This window comes from Ischnura elegans, chromosome 1 (assembly GCF_921293095.1).
Source record: "Ischnura elegans chromosome 1, ioIscEleg1.1, whole genome shotgun sequence".
Classification (NCBI taxonomy): domain Eukaryota; kingdom Metazoa; phylum Arthropoda; class Insecta; order Odonata; family Coenagrionidae; genus Ischnura; species Ischnura elegans.
The window spans coordinates 107,063,965-107,080,500 of record NC_060246.1 but is presented as its reverse complement, the minus strand read 5'-3'; the positions used below and the strand labels follow the sequence as shown (position 1 = coordinate 107,080,500).

At 36.5% G+C, this 16,536-nt stretch overlaps 1 protein-coding gene across 5 annotated transcripts in view; it reads left to right on the top strand.

Annotated features, from left to right (window-relative positions):
- Window positions 1-16,536, top strand: part of LOC124167698 (titin) — a 290,842-nt gene that overhangs the window by 195,024 nt on the left and 79,282 nt on the right. For all 5 annotated transcript variants that reach the window (XM_046545725.1, XM_046545709.1, XM_046545700.1 and 2 more), the window contains 12 exons: window positions 1,637-1,815; window positions 3,244-3,500; window positions 7,272-7,546; window positions 7,672-7,881; window positions 8,576-8,767; window positions 9,612-9,740; window positions 10,759-10,881; window positions 11,007-11,366; window positions 13,997-14,173; window positions 14,602-14,785; window positions 15,973-16,103; window positions 16,218-16,394. In XM_046545725.1, coding sequence (XP_046401681.1) covers window positions 1,637-1,815; window positions 3,244-3,500; window positions 7,272-7,546; window positions 7,672-7,881; window positions 8,576-8,767; window positions 9,612-9,740; window positions 10,759-10,881; window positions 11,007-11,366; window positions 13,997-14,173; window positions 14,602-14,785; window positions 15,973-16,103; window positions 16,218-16,394 — 2,394 coding nt within the window. The remainder of the gene's footprint in view (window positions 1-1,636; window positions 1,816-3,243; window positions 3,501-7,271; window positions 7,547-7,671; window positions 7,882-8,575; window positions 8,768-9,611; window positions 9,741-10,758; window positions 10,882-11,006; window positions 11,367-13,996; window positions 14,174-14,601; window positions 14,786-15,972; window positions 16,104-16,217; window positions 16,395-16,536) is intronic.

The window sequence follows — 16,536 nt, the reverse complement described above, 5'->3', positions numbered from 1 at the left end:
TATTAAAAAACCTTCATTCTACAGGATCCTCGGACGCTGTTGTGTAGGTGGTGACTACCGTGACTACGAACACAACCGTTGGAAAGAAGTGCAACTACGCAGTGTTCTACATCTTCAGGAGTAAATAAGCGGCCATAAGTCATTAAAATGACGAATTCATGTGTACTTTCGAGGAAATTTATCTTCTCAAAACTTCTCGGCAGCTATTCTTGTCTACCAGTCTGTTGCAGTTTTTACCGTGGATTTATTAGGTTTGTTTTCTTTGTACCTCTTGGTACAACGAAATTCGTCGTGGTATCTCTTTTTAAATTAATTCTTGTGACTTCATCATATCTCAATTTCTCGGCAGGAACTGATGCAATGTCGTTGATGTAGTGTATATTTTCATATTTTTTATTTACAAATGGTCCACCCCCAAAAGAGATAGAAAAGAGACCCCTTTGTTTAGAGCCCAAAAGTTATGAACTTATGTTGATGTAACTAAATCTCACAATCTGATAGAATTTGAGGTGACACTCACGGCAAGCATGTCACTCATTTAACGTACGGTTTGGCCAAGTTATCGCGGCATGTTATGGCAAGTATTCACCAAGCTTGCTATGGTAAACTGCAAGGTCATAGGCATCAAGAATTTGTTAACAAGAACGTCAAAGTTTCAAAATTCAGGTAATAATTAAATACATTTCCTTAGTTTTGGATTTCCTTGATGCGTCACTTTCTACATAATGTCGTTGAAACCTGTGCCGAAGGTACTCCAATTTTTCCCTGGTAAACTATGAGTGTTTTCTAACAGGGCCGGCTCAAGGCAAAATACTTAACTCGGCCAAACTGCTGTAGTGTTGCTCCCCTACCGGGGGGTTTGGAATGGAATACCTTCAATTAAGTGCATAATGAGATCAAGGAGATCCAGGCCTTTGGTCTCCCCCCTAGCTACCTCACCCGGGTTGCCCGGCCCTGCTTTCTGTTATCAATAATGATGCATTATCCAATGACAGCCAAGTATATGAGTGGGCGTTGCCAGCTCATATGGTGGGCCACTCAAGGGGACCAAGAGGCCTTGGGTCTGGATTTGTTCAGCAGGTTTGCTGATGAAAAATATCAACTGCATACTTCATTTTAATTAAGGGGGCAGATGACCCCATTTGGCTAGAACCAGCCAACAATCTAATGTGAATGCTCATCGTTTTCCATTGAAAGGGTGCCAATTCTTCAAAATACTTGACTGCCTTCTGGATATAAAATATGAGGCTGAGTTTTGACAGATCTTATCCATGTACCTTTTGGTGCATAAATGTGGTACTTAAAAACTTATGTCATCTTAGCTGGTTGGAATCATTTAAGTCTTACATGTGGTTAGAAGGGTCAATATTTGCATCCATTTCGATTTTCTGCTCTTGGCTCATCTTGGAGGTAATTTTCAAGTTGGCTCAAAATGTCAGCCAATCGTGAACTCTCTCACCTGTTAACTGCTTGTGAAGATTTAGTCCAGTCATAATAAATAGTTCTGTTAGATTTCTTCTTGATCCCTCTTATGGGCTCTCATAAACTCTCTGACATTTTTTGTTATACTCTGAAAATATTTTAATGTAACTTTGGTTTCATAACCTCACAAGTGGTGGTATTGTCTTTATTGCAGAGTAAGCAGAGCCCCGTTGAAGAATTACTTCGGCAGGCTGATCAGTTAATATCAACTCAGCGACCTCGTGCTGAAGTGTATGCTGCAATGGCTGAATCTTTGGGATTAGCTTGGAAAGATGTAAATTCTCTTCTGGAGCTAAGGAAGACAGTACTTGATCTCAATGTTGCTTATCATAGGTGTGTAATGTTGATGTTACTTGCTACTTTTTGATACCAAAATTATTATAAGGAAAATTCTTCTGCTAACTTTCTTAAGGAATGTGAGCATATATACATGCTTTATTGGGCTCATACTTTCAATTTCTCGTGAATCATTATGTATTTCACTGCATTCCACATTCCAATTTTCCAATCCAAGACCCTGGGGTACTATTCATGTATTTTATTTTTATTATTTCCCAATAACCCAAGGGAATACACTTTTACAATACATTGATCACCTATTATAATAATAATTTCAAAACCTTTATTACTAACTGCATGTCAAAGTCGTTAGAAATGAAGAATTGAAAAATCATTACAAAAATATAAATACACACTTGGTTTAAACGTCGCAATTGCAATTGCAGTCGTAGTTGCAATTGCAACTACGACTACTAAATAACGTGCTTTATTGTGTTTATTGTTATGTTAATAGAGGGTTTTGCTGTCTATACAAAGATACAAATACTTCCAGTTATTTCATGCTGTTACCTCAAGTAATTTTCTTCAGCTACATGAAACTGAGCTACTGAGGCTTCTAAAGACCGAATTCTTATTGCAAATTTGGGAATTTATTATGTCATAAGCTAAGATAATAATTTATTTTTTGCTTTTTCAGCCCAAATATATCTCAGCATTGAATGACTCCACTTAGGTCGATATCATTTTTCTATTGCATAGTAAAAATTGGGTGTTATATTCTAATCTGAGGGAATCAATCGGGGTGTTCACTTATCTGGAACACCTGAATTTCTGAGGGAAATTTGGCCCTCTGAAAAAACTGGAAAATTGGCGAGTATCCTCGCAAAATCTATTTATGACCAGTGAAGCTTTCAGCATCCGCCCAATGCATTGAATTCCTGTTTCTCTCCTACTTGTGTAGAATTCTCGCATATCTTATTTTTTATTAACAAATAAAAAAATGAGGGACCTGTCAGTACAAGAAATAATAGTTTAGCCGTAATACTCACTGTCTTGTTGAGAGCATTGTAAGGTCAATATTTTGTGGAGGTAGGAGAAAATAGTGTCTACCATGGTACTGCCAGTAAAGATCAGGATAAATGTATAATTCATGTGCTCTTCATTCATCACTTAATATTTGACCTTTGATGGACTAAGTTGTTGGTGAATTGAACCTCATCTAAATTTAGTAACTTGCATGTTTAAATAACTTTATATCTTCTCCATGTTCTGTACATCATCAAGATGTGTCTACGGTGCTCTACGGAGTTGTAATTGTTCATGGTCCGTAATTTATAAACTATGAGCAACATTTAGCCAAAAATACTAATGTTTATGATGGAAAACAATGCAGTTCCCCTAGGAAACCTGAAATTCTCAGGGAATTTTATTAATGCCACTCAGTGGACATCATGTTTATTTACTTTTTTTTTCATTTTTCAGTCAAGCTAGTTTGTGTATAGAAAGGATGCATGATCTTGAGGCTGAATGTCGTCGTAAGAATGAAGAGTTAGGTGAGGATGACCCTGAATTAGTGAAAGCAGCATTAACTAGGCTGCATGAATCTCGGAAGTTAATGCTTGAGTCACTCTCTGCTGCTTTACAAGAAGGCAAGGCTCTTCTTGGCAAGACAAAAGAGATTGCTGCTTCTGGAACTCTTGATTCTAGACCTGATAAAATCCGTACTGGTGCTGAGTATGGTGAGTTTTTAAAGACTTCTATTTCATAAGCATTTTTTGGATGTGGGATGGCAATTTATCTTGGAGTTTTAGATGTTTTAACTTGAACTTCAATGAGTTGAGTTTCAGTAAGTCGAATTTAAGGTATCCTATTGTTAGATATTACTGTTGTCAATGTTTGAAGCTGATTGCTGCATGGTAAACCTACCACTCTACATCTATGCTTATAGTGTCGACTATACTTTGTGTATATACAAACGGAAACCACCAATTTTAATGCATTTTATTTGAAACACAATATCAGTCTTATACATATATCATATAAACTAAAAGAAGAATTTATTTATGAAAAGAAATCTTTTTTTTTATTTTTATCTCTGGTGCTACAGTATTGTCCATTGAATAATTATTTTCAGTCATTCAGGCCTAATGTCTTTACAACTTTTACTTTCATAACTGTATCACTCTGCTTGCTGTATTTGAAAGTATCATTGTCTGAATTTTATATACTTCTTGCATGATCAATAAACTGTTTTAACTGTTTAATTATAATATCTGTGGCCATTTAAAGCATTTAGCCTAATTACAGTAAAATCTTGATTTTACGAAGTCAGTGGGACCGGAAAATTGGCACTTCGTAAAATCGAGTTTCGTAAATTCAAACCTTTTTCATAAGTCACAAAAAAATGTTCGCTTTTGTTTCTTCCGCCGTTTTTTGTCTTTAGTGGTCTTATTTAAATGTTTTCGGTGGTTATTCTCGGTATAATTCATAGAAAAGGCTTTTTGCTATCGATTTATGATGTGAAAAATCGTTAAATAATTATACCACCATAAAATTCCCATTTCTTGTTCATACTTCAACATCAACGATCGCTAAAGAAATTCCCGACCAGTTTAGAAAACGTAATCAAATAATGAATTGCAATGTTTATTATAAGAATTAACAGTAATAAATTTGTGGTTAGGAGCCAATAGCTACTATTAAGTATGCAAAAGATAGATATTTGTTTCTGACACCCACGGAATTTTAGCGGCAGCCGGCCTAACCGCCATTTATGTCGCCCTCTATCGCTCAGTGACGAGAAAAAAAGAAAAACAAGGGTCTAAGCCCGTTTCCAAAATAACCTTCGCATGTTAATATTTCGAGTTACTTCGTATTTTCAGCAGAATGTGCTCTATTTTCACTGAGATTCAATTACGATCATAAATAACGTAGGATGTGATTATCTTCTGGCAAATATTTGAAGTAAATTCTGTTTGAGTTCTCCGTCCGACTACTTTGTTCCATCATCTTCGCAGACGTTGCCATAAAAGACTTAATTCTTCATCAGGACTGTATTCTTCATACCGGGTGTGAGGTGACCTGTTCATATAGTATGTTTCTCTCCTTTTATGCCGACAGGAGCAAGGTTCCAACCGGAAAACGACAGGAGAAACATCTTACAGTATCGGAGAAATATAGATAGAAACATTATTATCCACATTGATTGTTTTCCTACAAGAGACGTTTTATCATTTCTCAACGTGGTTAAGTATTGGTTCGCTAGCGTGAATTCCAAAAAAATGACACGCAAAAACCTGTACCGTCACCTCATTTAGTTTTCGTGTTCCTTTCTCCGCCGTATTGAAAGTTAGGCAAAGGATCATTGACATAGAGAAAAGATTTTCTTAGTTTTAGCACTAAAAAATAGTCGCGCCATAATCGTAACTAAATACAGTTTGGAAAGAGCAAAGAAATTAATTTCAATTGAAAAGTCAGCTGAGAAGAAGAGAGACAATTATAAGCGCGGCACCATTTTCCCGATAGTGGAAGATACTTCTTCTGCCTCTCTCCGGTTAATAACTTCCCCCCGTTGCAGGTAAAGATGAACCATGCCCTTCTCCACAATCGGGGAATGTTCCCAGTGGGTGGGGTGAATAAGAGTGGGATGGGGATTGCCTGAGGGAAGAAGTGTGGTCAGCACAAGGACTGGTGAAGGGGGCAGGACAAAGAAGGGTGGAGAAATGGCCTTCAGCTCTGCCTCAGTCTACTTTTGGGGGCCGTATTTTTTTGCGACGCACACAAGCTCAGTCTCCTTAGGGAGGGAGTGAATGGGAAATGCTGGGGAAGGAGGGGTTTGGGATGCATAAGGTGGGTGTCAGCAAGATCAGCCAAAGGCGGCAGGAGGGAAGGGACGGCTTTGGAAAGACAGAACCCCAGCATGGGAGAACGGGGAAGCGCATGAGAAGAAAGTTCATGGTTAGACTTGGAAGTGCGTCTTCATTACGAGAAGCCTGAAATATAAATTGGCGGTAAATAGAGCCCAGTACTTAAGATATTTAAGTTGTTCATTCACAAAGGCCAATATATACACGAAAAGATATTATGGCGCGGATTGCATGTATCAACGTCCATTTCGGGATGTTATTAATTTCTGTTCCCATTTATATAAGTAGCAAATAGATTTGAAAGAATGATAATCATGAATAAAAATATCTAAATCGATATCCAAACGCACATGAGCAAAATAGATGAATGTATACATACCGATCCATCGCAAGTAATACCGCTCAAGCTTCTTCCGGTATAGGACTTAAAAATCCTGGATAATGCCTTGGTCCAAGGGCTGGGACTTGCTAGTCGAGTTCGGGGGTAAAAAGAGGACTCGAACATTAGCCAATTTTAGATCTTCCACGTATTTATGAACGGTGGCATTATCCATTATTAAAACAATTTTGCTGTTCTCTCCAGCAATTTTTCTCTGTAGACGTATAACCGTTTGCTGTAAAATTTCTCGGGTCATCCAGCTGTTTTTATTTGCATGGTAAAAAACGGGGAGGGCTTCCAATTTTACATGTTTTAAGCACCGTGGCCTTTCAAATTTCCCAATGACAACGGGCTTATTTTGTCCGTGCCCGTTTGGTTGACGCACAGCCCCACAGTAACACGCACTTCACTCTTTTTCCCCCCATGGTACCTTTGCCCTTTGAAACCCAGGGTTGCGTCAGGTAATGCATTAAAAAATAGCCCAGTTTCAGGGGCCAGCGAGGGTGAGCTCGTCGAGGAAAGGGTCCCGGATTAGGGACCCTTCGAAGTGCTTCGGCGAAAAGTAGTCAAGTAGTCTTCGAAGTACGTTCACAGCAGTGCAAAGGGTTAATTAGGTGTGTACGAAATACTCCGCGCGACCTTCCTGACATGTTAAACTACGAATTATTGTCGATGCTATGTTTACGAACAGGCACGTAAATAGGGGCATAATATCAGCCGCGATATTTTAACTGAACTCCTACTCCCCCTAAATTCCCACAGTGAGGTTTTTGGCGACCCATTTCTCTCCGAAGTTGCATTATCATTTACGATTTCGCACTTTTGATGGACCACAGTTGGAAGCGCTGATTTTTTAGCTACTTACGCCGGCGTAACTAGTTTTGTTGACAAATTTTTCGCCGTAGTTCGTATAAACGAATGCCATTTGCTCCTAGGGACCGAGCTGAGGTTCGTAAATTCAAAAAATTTCGTATAATCGAAACTTCGTATAATCGAATAGCGCCATGTATTTAGCATAGGCTTTTCACCGGGACCGCAATATCACTTCGTATAATCGAAAACTTCGTAAAATCCTGCTTCGTAAAATCAAGAGTTTACTGTATGTATATTCTAACTTCAGCAGACAATAAGCGTGTTAGATAGTAAGTAATTAAACTTCAAGTAAATTCATACTTATATGGTTACTCTGGGATGCTAAAAATTCAATATTTAATTCATAGTCATAATTTATAATGCAGGAAGGTTACATTAAGACTATTTTTCAGCTGTATCCCAGGTGGAGCATTGGTTGGAATCACTCCATGACCAAAGGCAGTCTTTAGATGGAGCATGGAGAAACTACAGGTCAAACTTGGAACGACAGCTGGCCCTTTCTCTACTGGCCAGTGATTTAACAGCATTGGAGAAGGCTTTATACCAAGCCAAAGAGGTCAATTTCCTCCAAAAGGAAGGCAATGTGTACGACCTTCCCCTTGGTGATTCATCATCCTCAGCTGAGCTTTTACTTCATGAGCACAAGAAAGTGGAACATATTTCAGGGGTAAATATTTCTTCCCTTTGGTGAAGGTTAATAATTTATACTTAATCTTCGAAGAAATTTTTGAAATTGCCTAGATGAAATTGTATTAACATTTGATGATCACATTTGTGTTTTTGTTCATTCAGGAGCTTAGGGACAAAGCTTTAAAAATCACAAAAGCCACTGAACATCTTGTCAGTAGTGGCCCTGCTCCAGGAGGTCAGTCATCTGGAGAGAGACGTGCAACATCTAGAGCATATGCTGTTCTTGCTGGTTGTACAGATTTTGGCGAACTTGTTGATCAGCGAACTGCATTGCTGATGAAGGCTATTACATTTTTCAGATCTGCTCAGGCGGTGAGTAATTTTGATTAGATTTATGGCTATCATGTAATATTAATATTCTATTTTGTGCAATTGATTAGAGCTTTTTCGTGAATAAACATATATGTAAACAACTTTTTGCTACCAGCAAAGGAATCCGAGCCTGGAATTTTTCTTGATGGCTTTAATAATATATCAGCATAGGCTGGACGGATGTGGTTTATACTGGTAAATACTTAAATATTTCATTTTACAAATGAATCTAGCTTCACATGTTAACTGTAGACTGTATGTGGACTTTGTATTGATCATCCATGAGCAACAGAGTGCATCAATTAATATGCTGTGTCACTGTCATTGTAACTATTTTAATTTGAATTATTTGTATATTAAATTGTAAATATGTAATTACATCCATGTGATAATTCTCACTTTTCACATGAATTAGTAAATAAATTGATGAAAAAATTGCATTTTTGGGCTATACTCCACTAAGAAAGCACATTTGACATGTGATTACTAATTGCCACCGACTTAGCATAAAACTTAGCCTTGTGAAATGTATCAGTAGTTACCATTTTTCATAATTAGCTAGTCATATGCAGCAGGCATTTCACATTTTTAAATGATGAAACCCTGTGTTGGTATTTATTTTTGAAAAAATTCTATCCTCCGATCATAATCAATGCATTGTTAAAGATGCATCTATGTGTTTTGTTTATTTCAGGCTCAAACAAAACTTGACCAGTTAGAAGTTCAGTTGTGCACAATGCCTAAAGGATATGGCATAAGTAATTCGCAGTTGGCATCGCTACATTCACAGGTTTCTAAAGCTTTAGATGATGTTGTTGAAGCTCCAATTCAAGAAGGAAATGAATTGCTGCGTGAAATTGGAAATAGGGGGAGCAGAGGAACTCAGGTGTGTATCTAGTCAGTCTTTCTGAACTTATCTGCGACATGTGTGATTGAGGGGAACTGATTGGAACGCTTATCATGTAATTTTTACTTGATCTTGAGATTTAGTCTAGAATTGGGCGATAGTGGTAACATTCAGAATAATCTTATCACGGCCATCTTTAAACGGGTACTGAGAAAGGCAGAACTTATTCTGAATAGTGTGCCTCTGAGGAAATGACAATTTTGCACCCACTATCCGTACATTCCTTCAGGGCAATAAACGACCCTTCTCGAGACAGAGAGTGGATTAGGATGAAGTAGCTGCAAGAATGAGGGCATAACAATATGCCTTCTATCATCCTTTTTTGTTTGAATTTCTGTGGTTTTGAATGGCTCTCAAAATATGTATATGAAATAATTAAAGTTAGTCATAAAAGGTTGATCATAAAACCAGTTTAATCAGTATTTAATGAGGGTAATGATAAAATCGGTGATTGTCTGCTATGTTGCATATTCCATAAAAGAATAAATCATGGTGCGAGCGGCGGGATTTCTTGGATCCTACCCTGCCTGAGAGCCTCTTGTCATGGAAATTTTGATTGACCGGCTGACTGGGGACCCACCCAACTAGAAAAACTAATCAGACTAATTGAAAAGCAGAAAATTATTCAAAGGAAAATATGAATGGTCATTACAGCACAAATTGGAAACTTGTGATTGAGTGACCAAGTAAATTTTCTGTAGAGGGAAAATATTTTTTGGGCAGTGCATGTGATTAAATCTGAATATTAAACACAAATCACAATAATGTTTGTGTTCATTGTGCTTGTTCAATCCATTCAAATTTATTTTCACTTCTTTCTCAGGGAGTCAAAAAAGTGATAGAAGAATTGGAAAACAGGAAAATTCGATTGGGCAACATGTGTACTGCACATAAAGAAGAAAATATTCGCCTAACTCAAGCATTAACTCTCTTTTTGGAAAGGCAAAATGAGGTAAGAGAAATGGAAAATTGATGCATAGCACATCCACCTTGCATATGCTTTGCGTATAAATGTAGTGTGGGCTGTGTCAGCTGGGGTATAGTAATTTTATGTAAAAATTTACCATACTCTTCATCATGCTTCCTTTGAAATAGTAATGCAAAAAAATTCAGTTACTATTGATTTATATTAAATAAAAGTTAAAAGTATTGAACTACAGAAAACCAAGTGATAAAATTCAATGAGCATATAATAATAATGGAAATATGACTGCAAATCATAATATACATTTAATATGACATATGCAGTATATATTAAATATCTTTAACCTGTCCAATACATTGGTTTACAAACCTTCTCCTCATTTGATACTGGATACTTTTACATTACAGGAGCACAACACCTTAAGATCATAATCAGTGGTTGTGCTCTTCATTAAGGTCAACTGAATATTTGTTTCCACCAATGATCTATTTCCAACAAATTTTTGTAACCCTTTTGTTACTGTCTACATGAAGTTTTAATTGCTGGCACTGAGGTTTAAGCTAATGCTGTTTATATTTACTCCCTCTTTTGAAACATCTATGAATTTGTGGAATGAATGTAACATTAACAGCCACATTTGTTTGGAACTGGGATGTTCTAAACAGAAATAGCATCCATTACTCTAAAAAAAATCCAGCGAGTCAAATATTAGTTTTCTCATTTAACTTGGTACAGTGAATCAGCTACTATGTACTGCTTTGTATATGAAACAGAAGTGATGATTTAGAAAAATATTGCCTGTGATTCTTCCTGTTAAAAGATTCGATGAATACATAGTTCGCTCATTTAAATTGGTGAATCAATCGGCAGCTTCAGAAAAAGATTCATGCATATCCAGAAGCTAAAAAAAAAGGAATCTTCTTTCCTGAGTAGCTGTGTAGTTAGAAAATTGGATAAATTGATTCTGTAAAGCGTATTTTGATGATTTCTCTGCATTAGTCATTCATCCATGTGGTAATATTTAATATTTTCTTTTTCATAACAGTTGTATTCATGGCTTGTTAGCATAGCTGAAGCCTTCCTTCAGGGTCACCAGGATATGGGAAGTGTGTATCCAATGGCACAAGATTTTCTTGAATTGCACCAAAAGTTACTAAATGACTTGAATGTAAGTTTAATGGAGACATTTAAGCATTTTTGTCTCTTTGTGCGTTACTGAATGCTGCTGTTCTGTCATTTTTCAAGGTTTTGTCTGATGAAAACTCTTTCCTTCTTCCTTTTTATTGAATCCAGTTGAAAGGCACTGAAATTGAAGGATTACTTTCAACTCTACCTCCTATTCTGGAGTGGCTGGATGGAGAACAGAGGACTGATATTTCATGCAAGGCATCTGCTCTTCGACTGCAATGGGTAGATTTGCGATCTCGACTTGAATCAAGGATTGATTTATGCACACCATATGTTGCCTTCCATTCATTAGCTACTAGACTGACCAAGGAAATAGATTCTGCTGAAGAGGGATTTAGAGAGAAGCAGCAGAGAAGAGAAGGAAATGGAGATGAAATGGATGCTGAACAAAGATGGCTTTCTATTCAGCAACTATTCCTACAGCTATCAAACACAGGCAAAAATTTCTTGCAGGATGCTGAAAAGGTAATGAATTTTTTAGTGGATGGCTGGCATGTTGCTTGTTAGTATGGTCATAAGCAGTGTGGTCCAATCCACAGATCTGTTTCAATTTTCTTTGTTTATATTACTGCAGCTGTAGGGAGGTAAATATTGGATAAAACTTTGCCTTCACTTAATTTGGCCGAAAGGGAGCTATAAGTATATAATAATGTCAAAATAATTATGAAAGTATAGAGAGTGAATTATTTCTAACGTGAAATTCCTTTTGACCTGACAGAAGTTTTAGCCCTTATATTTCACACAGCATAAGGCTTGCAATTATTGGCCAGATCACCTATAGTGGTGGGAAAACCTATTTCGATTAAAATCGAAAATCGAGTTTTTAAATGCCAGAGGAAATCGAGATCGATCCTTGGTATTAGTGTTTCAATCAAAAGTCGATTTTTGGACTTTGATCTTGACCAATTTGTGTGATATCAGCAGCATCACTATTGGCCTCTGATAATGCAAGTATTTGAGTGTTTTTTTTTGATAATATAGGAAACCTGTTTTAGTACAAACTGTATTCAAATAAAATTGATCACCAACTTTTTTTATTAATCTATCTTCAGTTCAAACTTTGATTTATGCTGAAAAGTCAAGCTTTTGATTTAAAAGTCGATTGCTCGACAGATCAATTTTGACCAAAATTTTTCCATCACTAATCACCTTGTTGTGGGAATACTATTTAAATTGTGTTAATCGTGAGGCTTGTTGTCCAGCGATGTTTTAATGGGCAAACCCACACCATAGTTAGAAAGTATATGCCTGCAGTTTCAACTCCACTGCTGAAGACTTCTTCAAGGCAATGGAATCTTTGTGTCATATCAATCATTTATTTCCTTAAGTTATATTTCTTTCCTTGGACTTGAATATCAAAATTGAACCTTGAGACTGGGGTCCTGAAAGATGAGACGTCAATTACTGCAAGTGTGGTATCAAGTTTTCTCTCATTCCCGAATTTGCCTCTCTAGAAATGGTCTGTTATTCAAGGCTTTCTATCTCTGTTGCATGTATGCATATGTGGATTTAGGAGTGGAGGGGATGGGAGCACGTGCCCCACTCAGATGCATAAAGAGTATACAAGATTTTTAATGGAAACATCAATTAATTTTATATTGTAATATACAAGTTATAAATATTTAATTATTAATAACTTTTATATTAAAATACGGGTATATGTCATAGAGTAAATGTTGCATGTAGTTTTTAATCCCAAATATGAGAAGACCGTTTGCCTGTCAGACCCACCCGAGAAAAAAATCCTGGATCCGCCCTTGCATGCATGCATTTTGTTCAATCTTATTATATTTTGGCTGAGTCATCTAGAGGCAGACAGGAGAATGGGTCAATTTTGTCTTTTCTCCATCCTTAAGATCACATAGAATACTTTAAGAAGCTCAGGGAGAACCTCAGTAGGAGAAGTAGTTCAATACATATATGATGCCTTAAAATGTGCTGAAGATATTTGTTTCCGTCCATATTAGACATCATGTATTACATAATCCTTTTCCATCTGTGTGCACAACACAAGAGTATTAAAAGTGGACTGTATTTTTTTAAATGCACCGGGAGTACCACCCCATCCAAAATCACCACTCACCTGAGTGTCAGGCTCCCGTCGATGGCTTCCTCAGGCAGCGTCGGCTTCCAACTTGATGACACATTCATAACTCCCACGTTCATGGCCAACAGCCATGAAAACAATAACTTTTAACAATTAAACTATCGCCCACACGTGCACCCAACAAACAACGTAGCAAGCAAGTGGCGATTAAAGCATAGAACTCCCTATGGCACAAACACCATCCTAAATTATGTTTTGAGAAGAACTTCATCTCACTTGGTTAAAATTCAGTACATACAACATACATACTTCAGTCATAGTAATTCATTGTGCTGTCTTGGTAATCATTTTCTTCTTTGATGTTAAATATTAATAATAAGGCTAAGAGTTAATTTTGATCTAGGGGCTCTTTATAAGTAATGCTTAATTTTTTTGAATCCTCGTATTAACTCTTGCATTGGTCTGGTTGAAATTATAAATTAAATAAATCCAAAATAGTAACTTTGTTTGTGAACAAATACTTTAATTAGTCATTGATCAAGACGTTACCATCCTACCAGCAAAACTCGGTAGCTTGATAGCTGTCTAAAAGTTAATTATTGGACTGTGTAAAATAAGAATCCTCCTGCAGTCAATATTTCCTTAGGTAATGATTGAAGATTGGTAGAGTCTAAATTTAACTTCCTCTTTTTCACCTTCTGATTCAAATTGCCAAAAATTTCATTTACATCCTGACTCTTCTCTCAGATTTAAATTATTATCTGGAATTATATTTTCTCTCTTACCTCACTATTTTTCCTCTGTCCATTTCCTTCGAACCCATCTCTTCCCTCCATACGCTGTTAATCTTTCTTTCATCTCTACCATCTTAACCCCTATCTATATCTGTACCCTCCCCTGTATCCCTCCCTCCTATGTCTTATGGCCCATCTGTCCTATATAACTTCCACCCACATATTCCCATGCTCTTCCCAAACTCATTTTTTCTCACATTTTCCTTCACTCTCATCCTCCACCATATTGGCTCATTGCCAATTTCTATTCTCAGGCAACGGATCCCTATCTGGATATCAAACGAGCTTGCTTGTGTGTTCAAACCATCTTGGAGCACCTAGGGTCCCGCCAGCTTATGGTCAACGAAGCTTGGGAGGCTTGGCAACAGCGCATAACCATTCAGAGGGAATTTCAGGTTCAGTGGGAGAAGACAATGGCAGAAAGTGGCAAGGTATCAAATTTTTTAATCCATGTTAGCTTGATTTTTTTTTTTTAATGTGTGCTTGGAGAACCAGAATGCAAATTACTTTGACAGTCATTAAAATGCTGTGTTAAACTGTCATTTGATTTGAAGGCATGGTATTTTTGGTTTTGTATTGCTTCAAACTATATAATATCTATAATTGATGGCTTTTTAGTGTCCTTAATATTATCTTCATGGTGTTTTTGAATATTTCTGATGTGCATCATAAAATTTTTATTTATAATAGCTGAAAATAATCAATTTTAGAGTAGTATCAACTTAAATTTTCTGTATTTTTTAGCCATTAAATTTTTATTTTTCTTTAATACTTGAACCACATCCTGTCTTTTTAAGTCAGCTATGGAGAAGACAAAGGTATACCATCCTCTAATATCTTCTTCCTCTTTTATTTACAGACTTTAGAATGGGTTTCAAAACTGGAATTACAGTTTTATCCAGTACTCCAGGGACAGAGCTCCTCATCTAGAACGATTGTTCGTGAACTTGAAGAAAGACTACAGACTTTCATTCCAGAAGTTAAACGTGCCCAATCTGAAATTGAACTCAGGGTGAAAACAATTGAAGCTCTCACTTTAAGAGGTTTGTGGTCTTTTGTTGATCTTTTGATCTTTGTAATAAATATTTAAATTTTTAACCATAGTGTGCATTTTTGAAAACATGTATAAAATGTGTTGAAAAAGGTATACATGGGTGTTTTCTGGAGTTTTTTTTGTGCAGAATGAGTCGTCGAAAATGCTGGGTCTTGAAAATTCTTTTTTGGTTATACGAAAATAAAATTAGGAAAATAAATTATTTAAACACATAATGAGTAAAAGTGGAAATGGGACATGTACAATTAATATTAGCCATGAGAAGTACTAATATAGAGAGAAGACATGCGACTATTGTGAGATAATTCAACCCATGCAATGGGTAACCAGTGGCGGATACAGAAAAAAATCAAGGGGGGGTGCAACGTATCTTGAGTTGTCTTTACTCTTATCATAATAAGAGATGATCAAGTCACAGGCAAAGTATTAGAAAATTTTATTTTAAGTGATTATAAACATGTAAAAGACAATGCCATCTTATGATATAAAAAAGTTACAATTGTGGTTTTGCAATGTTCGGCAATACGGGTGGACCCGCAAGGGGGGGGCGTGCCCCTTGTGCCCCCCATCTGTATCCGCCACTGTGGGTAACAAAGTATTAGTATAACCGGTGAATAGTTATGAATATATCAGCTTTTAAATAATAGTCAACTTTGTGAGTGGCAGAGGTGGTCAGAAATGTTTTAAACAAGCAGTCATTCTCATTTTTCAGACTGAAATATGTATTCAAGTAGTATGTGGGATGCTATTAAGTAGCAGTGGTACCAGGTTAATATCATATGCGTTTTGAGAAATTTTCTGTGAATTTTTGGAAAAATTGTGCTAAAAATTTTGAAATTCAGATGGTACTTATTTTATTTTTGGTTACAATGCAGAAAGCAATGCATTTGTGCATTTTTCCATGTTATAAGTGTTTTTATTTGTCTCAAGTTGATAAAAAGTTGGTTTAATGAAGCAAAAATAAGGGTAACTGCGTAGTTGTTTCACTATAAAAGATTGTTACTGAGAGAGGGAAAGTTGATTTGTGGATAATTTCTAATTCAAAGAAACTGGTCTGTCATTGAGTTTTGGGAGGGAGTTGAAGCTATCTAGCTTGAGAGATATCTAGCACCCCATAGACACTAAGTACATTTGTAATACACTTCCGCGTTTAAAACTTTGCATTTACCCTTGCAGGAGATACAGAAGTACAGAAGGATCAAGTCATAAAAAATCTCATGGAGTTGCACCAAAAATTCCAAATGATTTGCACTGAATATCAGATATTGGTGCAAATGCTCATTGCATTCTTCAGGAATATGTCCGAGGTAGGAACATTAATAAAAAATCAGTTATATAAACAAACCATTGGAGAATGGATTTTATTTATCATTGTGTTTTGTTTGATAATAAGAAATAATTTCATACCACTTTTCTTGCAGCTTGACCGAACAATTGAGAATTTGCAGTCTCAGTATCGAAGCAGTCTTATGCCCAGGGATCTGGCCGAAGCTGAATTTCAACTTAAAGAACACGAAGCATCCAGACAGGCAGTCCTCGAGTTATTTAAATTCACTCAAGCAGAGAGTGAACAAATAATAAAGAGGATATATCAGCAGGTAGATATCATAAATTATTTGAATATATCAACCATGTTCTTTTGTGCCAGTGAAGAAAATGGACAAAAAAATGTAAATCATCTTCGGTTATCATTCAAGTCTGATGAGTTAGTTGCTCTTACTTATAAAGAATGCTTCTCTG